Source organism: Pleurodeles waltl, chromosome 3_1 (assembly GCF_031143425.1).
Source record: "Pleurodeles waltl isolate 20211129_DDA chromosome 3_1, aPleWal1.hap1.20221129, whole genome shotgun sequence".
Lineage (NCBI taxonomy): Eukaryota > Metazoa > Chordata > Amphibia > Caudata > Salamandridae > Pleurodeles > Pleurodeles waltl.
The window spans coordinates 451,664,768-451,681,524 of record NC_090440.1 but is presented as its reverse complement, the minus strand read 5'-3'; the positions used below and the strand labels follow the sequence as shown (position 1 = coordinate 451,681,524).

The window sequence follows — 16,757 nt, the reverse complement described above, 5'->3', positions numbered from 1 at the left end:
GTTTGGCAGAAAAACTAATTGGATATATCCAGGGTTGATTTGTATTATTTGCATACTATGTTGTTCGTGAAAGCTGTGCTATATGAAATTTGTATAACAAATGTGCATGTGTGAAGGTTTGAATATTTGTAACCTAAGGCTATTCTGTACGAATGGTCTAGCTCAGCTACGGGAAAGAAAAGGTTATTCATAGCTGATTCGTAGGGTTCAGTTACTCCCTTGCACTCAATTTGTGAGAAGATCTCCCTCACTGGGGCTTTAGCATTGTGTTTTATTGGTTATTGAGGTTGTACCTGTGGAATGGAAAATATAGGTATGACATGATGAGGAGAATCCTTTCCAAATCCACATGATTGCAGTACAGCGCTTTGGCCTATGCCAGAGCCCAGCCTGCAGCATAGGCTTCCTTTACTGATTCTGGAAAGAGGACTGAGAAAGAGGGCAAAATTACATCTTCCCTTTGTGGGGGAATTTCGGACAAACTCTGTCGGCAAGTCTTTATTCTGCCAGAAGAATGTCATAACTAAGCATGAATCTTTCCCAGAAAAATATTTTAATTGTACACTTAATGTTCCTTTACTTTGAATTTTTAATTTGTACACTCTATCAGGTGGGGTGAGATGCCAGTCTAGGGTTTTGACTTCAAGGTACTTATCATTAGTTGCTGTCACCTCCAGAAGCTCTTGAAGATTCTGGCAAAGTATTGTGACCTTAGCTGGGCTGTCAAGCAGAGTCACTGCCCACACTCTGTTTTTCAGTAGAGTTCTCAATATGTGAGGCATACTTAGCCAAAAGTGCTGTAACCTTATTGAACTGGGGCTTGTGCTGTGGAAATTTTATGTTATTGTGACGTCAGATGAGTGTTGTGAGTCCTTTTTTGGTTTCACGTGTTAATTTCTGTGTTCTGAATTGCCATCTCTTTCGGTCCATTTGTCGGATGAGTCATGAAAGATATGAGAAGGGCGTGTATCAGTATACTGATACCTGTAAGGAGATTTCAAATTGTTCCCATTTTTAAGATTGTAGAAATTCTCTGAGGTCTCCAAATGCAGAGATTCTCCTTGTTGCTTTACCTAATCTTTATTAGCTTTTTGTTTGTCCCATAATTTTTTAGAAAACTCCTCTGTTTGGTAATATGCTTGTCAGAATTACTTTTAAGATGTGACTGTATTTTGTCCTATACTAGTATAAATAATGACAAAGCTTTGGTAGCTCGTGTTCCTGGACTATTCGAGGAGCGTCTCTGAGCCGCTGGTATATTGCCAATGCTGCTGAATCCACTTTAATGTTACTTAATATAATTGAGGAGACTGTGTCAAAATTACCCATTAGTTTCATCCCCAAATCAAGAGCAGGGGCAGCTCGTGTTCTTTTTTTAATTTGCATTAACACATCCAGTACATTTGTCAGTGTTGGTGTACCATTTGTCGTGGTGTAAATTGCAGCAAATACTGTGCCCCAAGTGACACATTCATCTATGGAGGGAATCTCTCTGAACAGCAAGCATATTGTGAGAATTCTGTGCTTATGTTGGGGTTCTGTGCTGGGAAACACTGCTTCCAGATGTTTTGTTTTTTGTGCAAATCAAAACAGAATTTCTTCTGGTTTGGTGTGAGCCTTATCCATAATTGCATTAATAGCAAATTGGTTGATGCCAGGTGTAACCAATTGTTGAGCAGCCCTCACTGGAATGGTGTTCAAAGTCCACATTATGATTTGAATAAAGTGTCTGTATATTCAAATAAATTATTATATAAAGAGCACAGATCTGCTGCCTGTACATTTTGTATGTTTGGGAATGGTGTGTAGGCCCCACCTGACCATGAAGCCCCCATCATTACTAAGGGCTTCTAATCTAACATTGTCAGAAACGTGCGGGAGGGCACCTTTAAACGAATTATAGTGTTTTTAGTGCTATATCTAATAATTGATATGCTCTGTATTGTGCAGGTGCATTTTCTACGGTGTATGTGTGAAAGGTGTTTGTATTTGCATCTACTGCAGGAAAAGTGATCTATGAATAGACAATTTATGTTCTGTATGCATTGTGTGCCTCTACCATGAATGTAACATCTCCACCCCCATTAGAAAACCCATTTGTGAGTGAATATTGTGTGACAGATTGTCTTCAATTTATCAGGTTTGGGTGCAACTTACGGGTTACTGAAAAACTCCACCTTATTCTGCGGAGTACCACAAATGGAGTATTGCTCAGCCACCGTGATTTAATAACCAACATTCACTTTTAAAAGATGAGCATTAGGTACTAGATATTGGCAACACATAAGCATCCACTGTTGTTCACAATACAAAGGGCACAACACTAAAACAGTTTTGTCTCACTAGAAAACATTAGGAAATAAATACTGCCCTTAAACACTCTAACAGATGACATTAAAGCCAAGTCTCATAATCAGGACAGTTTGCAAATGTGTATTTTATGTTGGAAAGCTCTGCAGCCCATATAGCATGCTACTCTGAGAAAGTTACCATGGTGCTTGTTCCTTTAACAGCATAAGTTGAGTCTGCAATGCTGGCCCTAAGCCCAGCCTCTGTACCCTCTGCACTCCCATTCCTGTGCAGACCCTTTCTAATGAAAAGAATAAGAGTGTTATTTGAGGGCCAGAGAGGTCCTGTTGCAGAACCAGGATGCTGCTAGCAAGAGGCACATTTTCTTGCACGTGCTAGAAATCCTTGTGGGGAGGTCTGTCTGCTGGGAGTGCCCTTGGAGGCTTGCACACTGTGAGGAGCCACTGCCAGTGGGGCATCTGCAGACTGAAGGACATCAATTCAAGGCCCAGCAGGACCTGCTCCACCTATTAGTCTCACTGGTTGAAGAGACCAAGTTCTGTGATTAGGCAGGATATTTGTTTTTTACAGAGCCCAGGGACAATATGTAAACCCCTTTAACAACAGTCCAATAGGTGCTGGGCTGGCTGCACAACTGCAGCCTGAAGGTCACGGGTTTGATGCCCAGCAAGGCTACCTCTGTGTCTAAGCCTCGCACTTTCCATGGTAAGTGTATTACACAAGGCCTTGGGCTCTGACTTGTGAAAGGAAAGTGGGTTCTTGCAATCCCAAGCTATTCTTTAAAAAACTGATAGCGCATTTAGGAAAACATAGCATCTACTTCTCACAGCCACACAGTTCACCTCTTCTGTGCATCCCATGTTTATGAAACAAAGATAGGTACTACCTGTTTAGCTGAGGAGGATTTTTCCTTAATACCAGAGGTGTCTCCGTATAAGAGGTGATTAGAGTACCTTTGGCGTGCGAGTGAGGGTTTCTCAGGAGATCCGTTAAATTTGTACCTGGCCATCATTGGTAGCCCCATGTCACGCGGTTCCTTTTATGGTAATAATGCTGCACGTTTTAGAGCAGCAGCACCACCAAGTGTAGGAGATAGTGTCAACTCTACACTATTTTGAAACGGTCAACTTCAATCCTAGATAACCTGCAGTGCCTCACCCAACCCTAGAAAGGAAAAGGTGATTTATGGAAAACTGAACCTGACACAATGACTCCTTAGGGAAGTTGTGGTGACCAGTTCATACCCCTTTCAGACTCTCACACATGCCAAGGCAGAACACAAGATACAAGCCGGGTTTCTTGAATAAATTGCATCCCAGGACAAACAGCATGAGCTGCAATAATAAAGCTGATGTAACATAGAGGTAATCATCATTACAACCAGTGAAAAGAGATAAACAACTCAACCATTTTGCATGAGTCTAGATAGTCTAGAGATTCCTTCCTACACCCTATGTCTAGTTCTCAGAGCATATCAATGGCAACCCTTCTGCTTTGCCCAATCTAAGGGAGTAACCCCGACCACATACCTGAATGTGATTGCAACGGTCTGCCTGTTGTCTGGGTGGCAATCCTCTTGGGAAGCTTAAGAGTCAATGTCAGGATTAGCAAAGACGCCAATGGAATAGTGTGCATCCCAGGACAGCCATGATTGGCATGCCTTCTACCTCCATTAGCCCTATGTGTTGTTTTATAATAATCCTTACATAGGTCTAAGAACCTGTGATAAGATCTTTTGAAGTGGGAGAAACTTCTAGGCTTTTGCCGTATCTGGTTTTAGAAATTTCTTTCTTTCCCCTGCCCATGCTCCATTTGGTCTAGGTTGGCAAAGTTTCTTTCTGAGAGTGATTGAGGCAGCCCTTTGAAATACAAGTGGGGCAGGCAACAGCTCTGTCCCACCCAACCTTGCATGATAGCTGTTAGACTTTTCATCCTTGGAGTGATCTCTCTTAACTTTTCTGCCTCTGTTTTCTAGGTTGTTGATGTATGCTGAACTCTGATATTGCTCCTTTTGTTACTCTGGGCACTTTACCACTGCTAACCAGTGCTAAAGTGCAAGTGCTCCTTTACAAAATGTGTATGTAATTGGTTCATCCATGATTGGCATATTTGATTTACTAGTAAGTCCTTAGTACAGTGCAAAAGAGGTGCCCAGGGCCTGTAAATCAAATGCTACTAGTGGTCCTCCAGCAATGGTTGTGCCACCTACAGTAGTAGCTCTGTAAACATGGCTCAGACCTGCCACTGCAGAGTCTGTGTGTGAAGTTTTAAACTGTAAATTTGACTTGGCAAGTGTACCCACTACCGGGCCTAAACCTTCCCTGTTCTTACATGTAAGGCACCCCTAAGGCAGGCCCTAGGTAGCCCCAAGGGCAGGGCGCAGGGTATTGTTAAGGTAGGACTTATAGTAATGTGTTTTATATGTCCTGACAGTAAAATAATGCTAAATTCGTTTTTCGCTGTTCAAAGGCCTGTCTCTCTCATAGGTTAACATGGGGGCTGCCTTTAAGTATGATTAAAGTGTAGATTCCCTTTGGAAGCAGATAGACATGTGGAGTTTGGGGTCTCTGAGCTCACAATTTAAAAATACATCTTTTAGTAAAGTTGATTTTAAGGTTGTGGTTTTGAAAATGCCACTTTTAGAAAGTGGGCATTTTCTTGCTTAAACCCTTTCTGTGACTCTGCCTGTTTGTGGATTCCCTATGTGGGTCAGTTTGACAGTTGGGCTGGTTGCACCTCTCACTAGACAGTGACACAAAGGGAGCTGAGGTGTAGCCTGCATATCCTGATGAACCATCTGTGCTAGGAGGGAGGGGAGGAGTGGTCACTCACACCTGAAAGGGCTGTGCCTGCCCTCACACAATGCAGTTTCTAACCCCTTGGTGTGTGTATGGGGCCTGGCCTGGGCAGTGCAGGATTTCACAAACAAGAGGGACTTTTCTTTAAAATGAGCCTACTTCAAAGGGCAAAACGGGTATAAGAAGGGCACCCAAAACCACAGACTTTAGAACACTTCTGGAAACCAAGAGGAACCTCTGCCTGGAGAAGAGTAGAAGAGCTGAGGAAGAAGAGCTGCCCTGCCTGTGACTCTGCTTTGTGGAGCTATCCTGCAGTGTCTGTTTCTGCCTGTGCTGGAGGACAAAGACTGGACTTTGTGTGCCTTCCTTCTTGTGAAGAACTCTCCAAGGGCTTGAATTAGAGCTTGCCTCCTGTTTTTTGAAGTCTCAGGGACAGCAAAGACTTCTCTCTGCCAGCACCTGGAGCCTCTGCTGAGACTCCTACTCTGCCAAGTGGTTCCCATCCAGTTCCTGGGACACAGAAAGGAGAAGCTGGCAGAACAAGAGTGAGAAATCCACGTACCGACCGCCATGCAGGGAAAAGATTAATGGGACTCCGATCTGCGACTGAAAAATCGATGCGCCAATGGCTTTGCAGCTGAAAATCGACACTCTTCTGCAGTGTGACTGAAAGATCGAAGCATGCGGCTGGAGAAATGACGGGCAGCATCGCTGACAGAGGCTTGTGAGATCAATACCTGCGCTGCATGGTTTTCAGATCATCATGCGGCAGTATTTCTGATGCAAACATCACTGGGTGTGTAAAAACGATGCAAGGCCTGCCCGGACCCAAGAATGTGGTTCAAAGCAATGCATCGCTCTCCTGCGGAGAGAAGTAACGACGTATGCCGAATCGACTGAAGAATAAATGACGCATGGTCTTGCTCGTTAGTGATATCAACGCATCGCAAACCCTTTTTGACGCACACTCGCCAGTGCAGGGTTATTTATGACGCACCCAGGTACATTTCCATGCTAACAGCATTAGCAATGTGTTTAAAATTACATGAAGACTCTCTTTGGTTTTAAATTGATACTTGACTTCTGTATTGTGGATTTTTTTCATTTTTTATCTTGTTTTGTTTAGATAAATATTTTCTATTTTTCTAAACCTGTGTTGTGTCATTTTGTAGTGTTTTCATTAAGGTACTGTGTGTGTTGGTATAATTACTTTTCACCTAGCACTCTGAAGTTAAGCCTGCCTGCTCGTGCTAAGCTACCAAGGGGGTGAGCGGGGGTTAGCTCAGGACGATTCTCCTTTACCCTGACTAGAGTGAGGGTCCTTGCTTGGAAAGGGGGTAACCTGACTGCCAACCAAAGACCCCATTTCTAACAATAGCCCATCCTGCCAACAACTGGTCTAGGTTGACAAATGTCATGTGTCAAGATCCCTTTTGAGAGTGCTTGAGGCAGCTCTTTGAAATACAAATGGGGCAGGCAACAGCTCTGCCCCACCCACCCTGGCATGATAGCGCAGCCTGCCAACAACTAGTCCCCTTTGTCTCATGGTCTGTGAGGAATTAATCCAAGCCAGTTGTCAGCTATTCAGTCTTGTGACCCAGGACTTAAGCTGCAGGCACCAAAGGGTTGGGACAAGAACATTCCACCTTTCCAAAAGTGGTATTTTCAGAATTGTGACTTACCATCTCACCTTACAGGATTTTAAATTATAATTCTTTTGAGAATTATAAGGTCAAAGGTCAGCATTTCTGAAACATAATAAGGTAACCCACTGTTATTGTATGGAAGAGCCAGGCCTCAAAGTAATGAAAAATGAATTTGTACGTTTTTCATTACCAGAACATAAAACGTTAAAAGTCCATGTCCAACTTTTTCAATGCACTGCAAACTACTGATGGGCTGTTTAGGACCCACCATAAGAATGACTTATATATACTAAAGAGGGAGGTTTAGGCCAGGAAACATGTTCATTTTGCCAGGTTGAATTGGCATTTTATAAATGCATGCAGGCTGCAATGACATGTTTAAAGGGTTAGTTCAGTGGGTGGCAAAAGAAAAGCATTTACTTCACAGACCATGGATGTTGGTAGTGCCACTTTATTAGAAGCTTATACGTGAATTAAATGTTCCAATCAGGTGTAGGCCAATTATACCATGTTTTTATGAGTGAGCACAAGCACCTTAGCATGGTTAGCAGTGGTAAACTGCACAGAGTCCTAAAGCCATCAAAGGAAATTTCAGCAAACAGGATGACAGAAAGCTAAACATTTTGGGGGGATGACCACATCAAAGGCTGTCAGGTCAAACAGTGATCACTGGCATTTTTTCTTGTGTTTATTCAATATGTGTTCCGTATTCAAGTTTTTTTTTTTTTTTTTTTTCTGTATATGGAGGCCTTCTGGTATTGCAGCTTTGTGGAAGAATTTTCAAGCAGGTGCATCTCAGGTTTGCAAGTGGAGGCAACTGGGGTTTGACTAATGGGACCTAATTGGACTCTTCGCAGTGGGCTTTGTATGGACCCAGGTAGACTTTACTCCATGCCCAACTTACAGCGAGAATATCACCTAGCACCTTCTGAGATGTACAGATATCTGTAAATCCATAATGCTCTCAGGTGGGTTCTGACACAGGGAGCTGAACAGGCAGCATCATCCCTGCTGGAAAATAGACCCAAGCCTCAAAAACTCATGTCAGTGACCTGTAAAAAAATAGTAACCACCTCACCTGATTCTTTGTAACACATAAGGGGCCAATGGGACCAGAAAATGGATGGTCTTACATATGGGTAGTGGGAAGATGCCCTTGTGGCACAAAGGGAGGTGACCACACAGTCAAGCTTCAAACTGGTGCATTTATGGATCCTCAACCACTTCTACTATGCTCGGATGACTACGGTAAAGATGGGAAGGGCTACTGGTGCACACTGCTTACACAAATGTGGGCAGACGGGATCCCGCTTCCACATTCTATGGGGATGCCCATTGATAAAGGGATTCTGGTCTGATGTGGTGGACTGTCTGGTGGCAATGAAGGGGGGTAAGATTATCTGCAAAACAATGTGTTTGGGTGAGATGATGGTTGACAGGGTGCAGCAGACATGGATGATATTGGGTCCTGCAGTGCAGAAGAGAAATATAGCAAAGTCATGGGGTGCCGGATAGGCCCCAGACCTGGGAGCATGGAAGCAAGACACAGAAAGGTGCATGTTAGCTGAAAAAGTGGTGTTTGTGGGTAGGGGGTTTCCTAAAAGTGGGCAAAAAATGGAATGGGTGGAACTCCTGTAGGAACTCAGACTTAGTGATTGGTGATGCAACAATTAGACAGAGAAATGTAAGATGAACTTTCAATGAGCAGGGAGGTGGGGTTGAGCTTGGGGAGGTTTGAACTAATTCTGAAAGGTAAGTAAGACAGTGCTAATGCAACTGTGGTTGATGTAAGTATTACATTTTGAATAAACAAATGTTTTTAAAGAAATGAAGGGCATCTAGTACTGCTTCGAGATATTGCTGGTTTTTATAAGGCCTGACTGGACTTTTTTGTGCATTCCTGCTTTTGGCGAATCTCCAAGGGCTTAAACTGTGCTTGCCTTCTGTTGTTGAAATCTCAGGGCCATCAAAGACTTCCCCTGCCAGCAACTGGACTCTCTGCTGAGACTCCTGCCCTGGCAAGTGGTACCCTATCCAGTTCCTGGGCCCTTGAAAGTTGAAGCTGGCAAACAAAGACTGAAAATCCACGCACAGAACTTCGTGCGGGGAAAGTTTCAACTCACTGTCTGTGACGCTGCTTATAAATGAAGCGCCACCGCCTTTGCGGCTGAAATCAATGCTCCACCTGCATTGCGGCTGGAAGATCGTCGCAACGTGGCTGGAGAAACAACACCCAACACCCGCTAATAGAGGCTGATAATGACCCAAACCCCACGCAGCGTGGTTTTGTGATACCGTACGACTGGATTCTCAATGCAACATCACGGAAAAACAATGCAAAGCCTGCCCAGACCTGAGGTGCCTGTCCGGATTGACACATCGCTATCTTGTGGGAGAGGAGAAACAACACAAGCCGACTCGACCGGAGGAGGAATGACGCACGGTCTCACTTGCGAGTGAGAAATCAATGCATCGCTAGCATTTCCGAAGCACACTTGCCCGTGCGGCTTTATTTTGACACCACCCAGGTACTTTTGTACGCTAACAACGTTCTCACTCTTTTCTAAAGGATTTAATTCTTTTAAAATTGATATCTTGATTTGTTTCTGTTGGATTTTTGTCATTTTGGTCTTGTTTTGTTTAGATAAATATTACCTAATTTTTCTAAACCTGCGTTGTCAAATTGTAGTGTTTTCACTGAGTTACTGAGTGTGTTGGTACAAATACTTTGCACTTTACTTCTGAAGTTAAGCCTGCCTGCTCGTGCCAAGCTACCAAGGGGGTAAGCGGGGGTTAACTGAAGGTGATTCTCCTTTAACCTGACTAGAGTGAAGGTCCTTGCTTGGACAGGGGGTAAACTGACTGCCAACCAAAGATCCTTTTTTCAACAAGTGGCATATTCATCAATGCACAAACCATAAAAGATATATGTGCAAAATAATGGCCTTTTGCATAACAGAATTCAGAGTGCATCCAGATATCAATTCAAGAACCTGACAACTTGCGTCCTACAAACTCAATTATCTGTCCACACCATGTTCAAAATATGTCCAATTCCCAGTTTGCTTCTAGAAGTGCCTCAGATCCTCTAGCATTGTGATTCCCTGTGGATTGTCCTATCTTTGACATACCTGTTAACAAATCAAATTATATCTGAATAGAAGTCATTCCACTCTCCACAAAGCGTTTTGTATCATGGTTTTCTGAGGAGGTCAGACATTCAGATCTTTGTCAAGTTTAAATTCCCTACTACTACTCTCAGGACAATGCAGTGGGCAAATGAATTCATTAATTGTTAAATTCCTAGTACTATAATCAAATATGGATTTCTATGCATAGCAATGCTACCGGAAGTAGTATTGGTAAGTCTCTAAACTTAAATGAAAATATTGCTTCTTCTGGGCTTGCGTTGAAACCAAATATACATATGTCTGGCTGAGGTAAACCATTTGTGACATTTAACACAGTCGATTTATTAGTTTATTAATGATCTGTTTCATGTATAATTGAATTATTTGGAATAACCAGCCTCTATTCATTTATCATGTGACAACCAGGGCAAACATTCTGTGATGACCCTGTTATTTTGTAGTGTTCTGCTTACATTGAATAGGTTTGATTTTATCTTATGTGAGATTATTGCCAGGTAAGACATTACTTTCTCCCTTTTACATGTCTATACATTTCTTCTGACCACCTATTCCTACATTGCTATGAGTGTCCAGGGCTGGTTTGTAATCATCTTGTTTCAGTTAATAGGTCCAGAAGGGTTTTCCTCTACCCCATTGATGGGCAGTTCCTTCGTAGTCTTATGTCACAGCAGAAGGGATACATGTGTCATACTAGCATGGGTGTTGTGAAATCTAAGGGAGGAGGGAGCACACTACCTCTCATCCGAGCACAGTTCACCCCATTGCATCCTGATAAATGCAGTATGTTTACTTCCCAAAATATATACACATATAGATATAAAGCCATTTGGCTATAAATGCAATGTGTGCTGCTAGGTAATATTGGTGCTTAGTGAGGGATACTGATGCCATACACACACACACACACACACACACACATTACATGTAGGGACAATGCTCAGTTGCTTGCAGTCACTTTTCTAGTGTATTTGTTGCTATAGGCGAATGGTGGGGGGTGTTGTTTGGATACATTACAAAGGGTACATGAAGAATGTATGATCTCAGACCTTACACCTAGTATATAAATAGTAAGTGGATTCCTACAGGGGCATATGACTTTGTGTGGGGATAATTATAACTACTGTTGTTCATAATGTGACATCTAGAGTGATGATATTTGAAGTGTGAATTTTCTCAGCTGTACCATTTTGAAACTTACTATACCTAACTGTAGATGTTCTTGTGTTACAGACTTCCAGGTGTTTGCTATACCATAATATAAATAAGATTGTTTAAAAAAAAAAAAAAGAAATGCTTAAGAATAGCAATTAGTCCTTGGAACAAATAAAGGATGTGTGGCAAAATGACTGTTTTAGCAAAGGTCACCCAATCCAGTAGTTATAAAAGTCTCTTCTAAAACATTACCACAGGTCATATGATCGTTAAAGCTCTGTTTGTTCATATATTCTCATATGAAGCAGTTGTTGAGTGCTTATCATAGGCAAGGGTGATATTTTACCTAATTATGCCTCTATTGCATAGAATAAAGAAAAATGTTAAGGAAGGTGTGGGAGATGGGGTTATTGGTTGGGGGGACAAAACACTACTCAAGCAACAGCCACAATTTTTGTCAGGGTGAACCACAAGAGTTTGGAAATTAACCTGTGCTTAACCCTCTAATAGCTTGGCACAAAAGCAGTCAGGCTAGAGGCAATGTGTAAAGTATTTTTTGCAGTACTTGAATAGAAATAAAGTGAAAAACCAACACAAGAAAAACAGCACACTAATTTAGACTTTTTACTGGTCCAGAAGTGAACTAAAGAGTGGGCCTTAGGGTCCTATTTTTATAACCTGCCCCCCCTTTGAAGTGGGAGAAATGTCAGGAGGTTTCTCAGAAGGGTCTGGGATGTCCTACCTCACTACCCTGGTCCGAGTATGTAGCAGGCACATTCAGCTAGTGTGAAGTTTTTTGTGTGAGAGAATGGCATCATCTTTTGACTGTAAGTGGGGCTGTGCACAGCTCCTCCCCTCCACCTTGTCTATATAGGCACACCTAGACCCTCTTTTGTGTGCCTGTCTTGGAGTAATACACTTCCTCAGGCACCAAACATGACTCTTGTATGTGCTTCCAATGAAAAGTTATCATTTATGAAATGTAATTATGAATTCCCCCTTTTAACTCCAGCATACTGAGAGGAATATCGACCCTTCCCCCCCCTAAAGGTTTGATTAAAAGCCTCGGGGTATGGCTTGATCCCCTCCTCTCAATGGCCCAACATGCAAATAGAATAGCAGGAACGGCCTTTGCTCTGCTAAGGACCTTGAGGAAGGTTTTAACTATTCTACCTTTCACAGCGAGGAGAATGGTGGTCCAGGCACTGATTGGTGCCCGAATTGACTATGGAAATGCGTTGTTCATTGGCTCCCCGAAATATGTAATTCAGAGATTGCAAAGAGTACAAAATGCAGCGGCTCGTCTGCTACTAAATATCCCTAAACATCACTCAATACGGCCAGGAATTGTTTCTCTACACTGGCTCCCGGTAGCAGAAAGGATTCAGTTCAAGACCCTGTGCCACGTCCACAGATCTATATTTGATAAGGGACCTGAAATGCTGAAAACTCTTGCTCAGGTTTATATTCCAGCCAGACCTCTTAGATCCTCCTCAGCTAATCTGGCTAAAGTCCTAATCATGAGGAAAGCCAGATGGGGAGGAAGATCGGTAGCTTACCAAGGTGCTCTACTTTGGAATAACCTTCCTCTCAAGTTGAGAGCTAACTCTCAAGAGATGTTGTTCAGAAAAGAATTGAAGACCTGGTTATTTAAAACTCAAATCCCTTGAATAATTTTTTGAGCAGTATGTCACCACTATGGCTGTATAAGCGCTACGAGGCCGTTGGCAGTTGGGCACTATATAAACCTTTATAACATAACATAACATAATATCGTAACTCCGTTATTCTGTGGGAGAGGTAGGCCTAACCGTAGTAAAAAATTAAGTTTTTAGGTTTTCACTACTAGGACATGTAAAACTGAAAAGTGCATGTCCAAACATTTTCCAATGCACCCTGTCCTATGGGCTGAGTATGGCTTTCTTTAGTGGTGACATATGCATTGAAAAAGGAAGTTTTAGGCCTGGCAAAGAAGTTATTTTGCAAAGTTGAATTGACAGTTTAAAACTGCATGCAGGCTGCAATGGCAAGTCTGGGACATGCATTTAGGGGCTATTTAAATGGATGGACCAATAAAAGCTGCAGGCCCACTAGTAGCATTTAATTCACCAGCCCTGAGTATATGGCATCACTTTTCTAGGGATTTATTGTTAAAATAAGCCAATCAGGTGTAAGCCAATGTCATTATGTTTTATTGAGTAAGTACAATCACTTTAGCACTGGTTAGCAGTGGTAAAATACACAGAAACTCCAACAAAAATGAATTCCAGAAAAATGGGTGTGAAAAGGCAAAATGATTGGAGAAGACCACTCTAAGACTGACAAGTCTGTTAGAAGGAAACCTGGGAATGTATTCATAAGGCACACAGTGATAAAGGAGATTTCGTAACTGAGAACGACTCTAGGAGACAGAGCTCTTGCCACGTTTTTGTGAAATATTTCTACACACCTAGTAGGTTTTGTAGAGAGCCAGTAGATAATACAGAGACTTTCTCTAGAGGGGACATTTGCTCCATTGGGTATACAGATCCTTTATGAAGCTGATGGTTTCACATATGTTGAACCATTTATTATCCTAAAGTATTATTGTCCCACAACAAACTTTCAAAGACTTTTCCAGAATGTTACATCTAAATTATTTTAAACATGCAGTTGTTGGCATATTGGCCCTTAAATGGGAACTGATTTCAGTTTTGAATAAGGTATATGCACCCATTGACTTACTGGTCTATTATGTAAATGTAAAAAGGGATACATTTACATCAGTCATTAAGGAAAGCAAAACAGAAATTAATGTATTTCAAAACATGCCCTACTCTACCACTACATAATCTTGCACAGAATATGTTATGGTACAGCACATTTAATACAATGTGTAAGAGAGAGCTCATTGGTATCCGTATCAGAAGAAGTAAACAGAAAAAAAGCCAGAAGATCAAAAGATGTTTAATCAAGTTAAGACATTAATGCAGTTTTAATTTCTTTGATTGGGAAATGCCACAATTTCATTTAGAGTTCCTTACCACATTGCACAATGTCCATCTCCTGCAATGGAATGGTGTGACCTTCTAGGGTCATACATGTAAGATCTTGGTTGTCCAAATGAGCTTCACCCTTTTCCTGTCCAATCTGTATCCAACGAATATCACAGCTGCAGTTAAAGTGGTTCTTTTCTATTACACTGTATAGAGAGGCAGACACAAACAAATGAAACATGAAGACTTTGTAAAAATGATCACCAATTATCACCAATATGATTTTATGCATTAAAACATGAGTGGTATTGAGACATTAATAAACCATGTCATGTCAGAATCCATGTCATTAGCTTTTGAATGAGAATAAAAATGTGTGTGTGAATATTGCCTGGGGGTTGGTTGCCTAAATGGTGTAGGCCATCTTCTGGGAGTTGGGTGCAGGGTCTGGCTAAAGGCCAACCTCATGCTGTGACTGGTCCATGGCCATGTGCTGCTGGGCTTTGTCTGCAGGGCCCGGATGGTGGCTGGACCATACACCCTAGCCTAACTGGTACATAGCCAATGCGCAGTGGTTGAGTTTGGTTGCCTGTAACGGGGTTGGCCATGGGTTCTGGCTGTGATTTAACACCTGTTGTGCATAGCTTTTTATTTTAGTTTGTCGAATGTGATAAAAAAGGCCCAGAAAGTCATTGACAAACACAAAGGTTTAAGTGACGGTATATTTAAGTGATGTGAAAAAAACATCACCTATATTTAAAAAAATAACCTAGACTTTCACAGGAAGAAAAGGTTAAATGATGGTATAATTACGTTAAGCCTAGTCTAAAACTAATGTTTAAAGAACCAAAAAAACTAAATTCAGCACTTATAGTTTACAGAGCTAACTATAACTTGCACCTATGCTGTGCACTGCTTATGTCTCACATCTTACATCACTTTTGATTTGTTAAATTACTTCATTGATGACATCACTAATACCACCATAGTTACATACAGCATTCACTTTAACCTTTTGATTTTTTCATGTGCATTTCTATCTACCTATCTATCTTTCTATCTATCTGATATCACTGAATGCATCTCTAATAACATCATTGATACCATCACTGATCACATACCTGATGACTTCATCAAAGCTATTTCACCACAAATAGAAACAGTGTAGTATTGTCACCCAACAATTTCAATGCTATATAGTGTATATTTTTTCTGTTTTAAGAGCTGCAGTAAAGCAGTCTCAGAACTTGGAAACAAAGATCCCTGAAGCCCAGACCCATAATACTAAATGTTTCATCTGCAATTTTGGAATGCTCAGCACTTGTCAAAATGTATCCTGTTGACTTGAAATCTGTTACCTATTAGATTTAGTGTGGCACGTTTCTGTTAAAAGTGTGGATCTTATAGGCAAGCTGGAAGCCCACTGCTGCTACTGAGAATCCATTAACACCATGTCACTTTGTCTGGGATAGCCCTACCTTTCTGGAACATAGCCCACATGTATGAACATTTTCAAGAAAGTACCTTAATGATTTATAGGAGGCAGGTGTGGTCGCAAGCCACCGTGGCATGGTTGGCTTCCACCTATTCAGCACTTTGCCTGGAGCCGGCTGTCTTTCTATATCCTGTTGGCCAGCATGGACATAGTCAGGTCCTTTAGCTCTTCTTAGCTTCTGATAAGGGTATCTTTGCATCACACAGGAGCTTATTTTCTCTATGGGCTCCCCCTACTTCTCCTTGGCAGACTTTCTACCCCATTAGCACCCCGTGGCTTTCAAGGCACGTTCAATTTCCTGGCTGCACATTTTAGGCTTCACAACCCACCGGTCACTTGCAGGGTACCTATGTGTCATCAGGAGGTAGGGATCCCCCTTTAAGAAGTCCCCCACCAAAGGATCAGTCCACAGAAGTTCCAGGGGGAAACCACTAACCCTCTTCTCTAAGCTCCTTTCTGTTCTGCACCCTGGAGGGTGAGGGGAAGCCATCACTAGTGGGCATGGAGACAAAGGTCCCAGTTTAGTCCCACTGCTCAATTCAGGTGTTCATCCATGGGCAGTCCATCTTTCCTCCATGTTTCTTTTAGTCTCTCCCTTCTATATTTTTATTTTATTTTAAGTAGGGATGGAAAGGTCCAGAAAATTGGCACCTCTTCACATCCCAAGAATGCACATTGTTACTCCACCCTTTCTCATCTCATCTTCACAGCATCTCAGAACTTATCAAAATGGCAATCTCTAGTGGTCAATAGTCACAGCTCTTTGAGAGCTTTCAGCCCACTCCCAACTTCCACTGCTAACCATAATTCCTTCTCACCAAAATTTCAACAGGGACCCTGGAGAGAATGGAGACAGAGGTCTGATTGCTCCACTATTGTTGGGAAGGGTTTACTGAGGCTTCTCAGGCAGTGTAAATGCAATTATTGCCCCCACCATACTTCCCTTGCCACAAACAGGCTACATATGCTTGTGTTGGGCCAATTGTTTGTAGAAGACTTGCATCTACCTGTTGGGCAGCATATTACCTTTGCCCAGCAGGGTAGTTCAAAACCTGAATCTAATGAAGGACTAACTCAGGAAAATATGACCAAAACTGAAAGTGCACGAAGGAGTATAGGTATGATCAAAATTATATACTTGCATTCTAGCCCTTTGTTTACATCTAAAAAGAAAGGTCATTTTTAACTCTGTGATCAACAAATGCAGCAGTTTTTGTTGGTGCAATTTT

At 41.9% G+C, this 16,757-nt stretch overlaps 1 protein-coding gene across 8 annotated transcripts in view; it reads right to left on the bottom strand.

The window, feature by feature from the left end:
• Nucleotides 1-16,757, bottom strand: part of NTRK3 (neurotrophic receptor tyrosine kinase 3) — a 1,498,428-nt gene that overhangs the window by 794,175 nt on the left and 687,496 nt on the right. For all 8 annotated transcript variants that reach the window (XM_069222726.1, XM_069222728.1, XM_069222731.1 and 5 more), the window contains exon 6: nt 14,082-14,239. In XM_069222726.1, the coding sequence (XP_069078827.1) occupies nt 14,082-14,239 (158 nt within the window). The remainder of the gene's footprint in view (nt 1-14,081; nt 14,240-16,757) is intronic.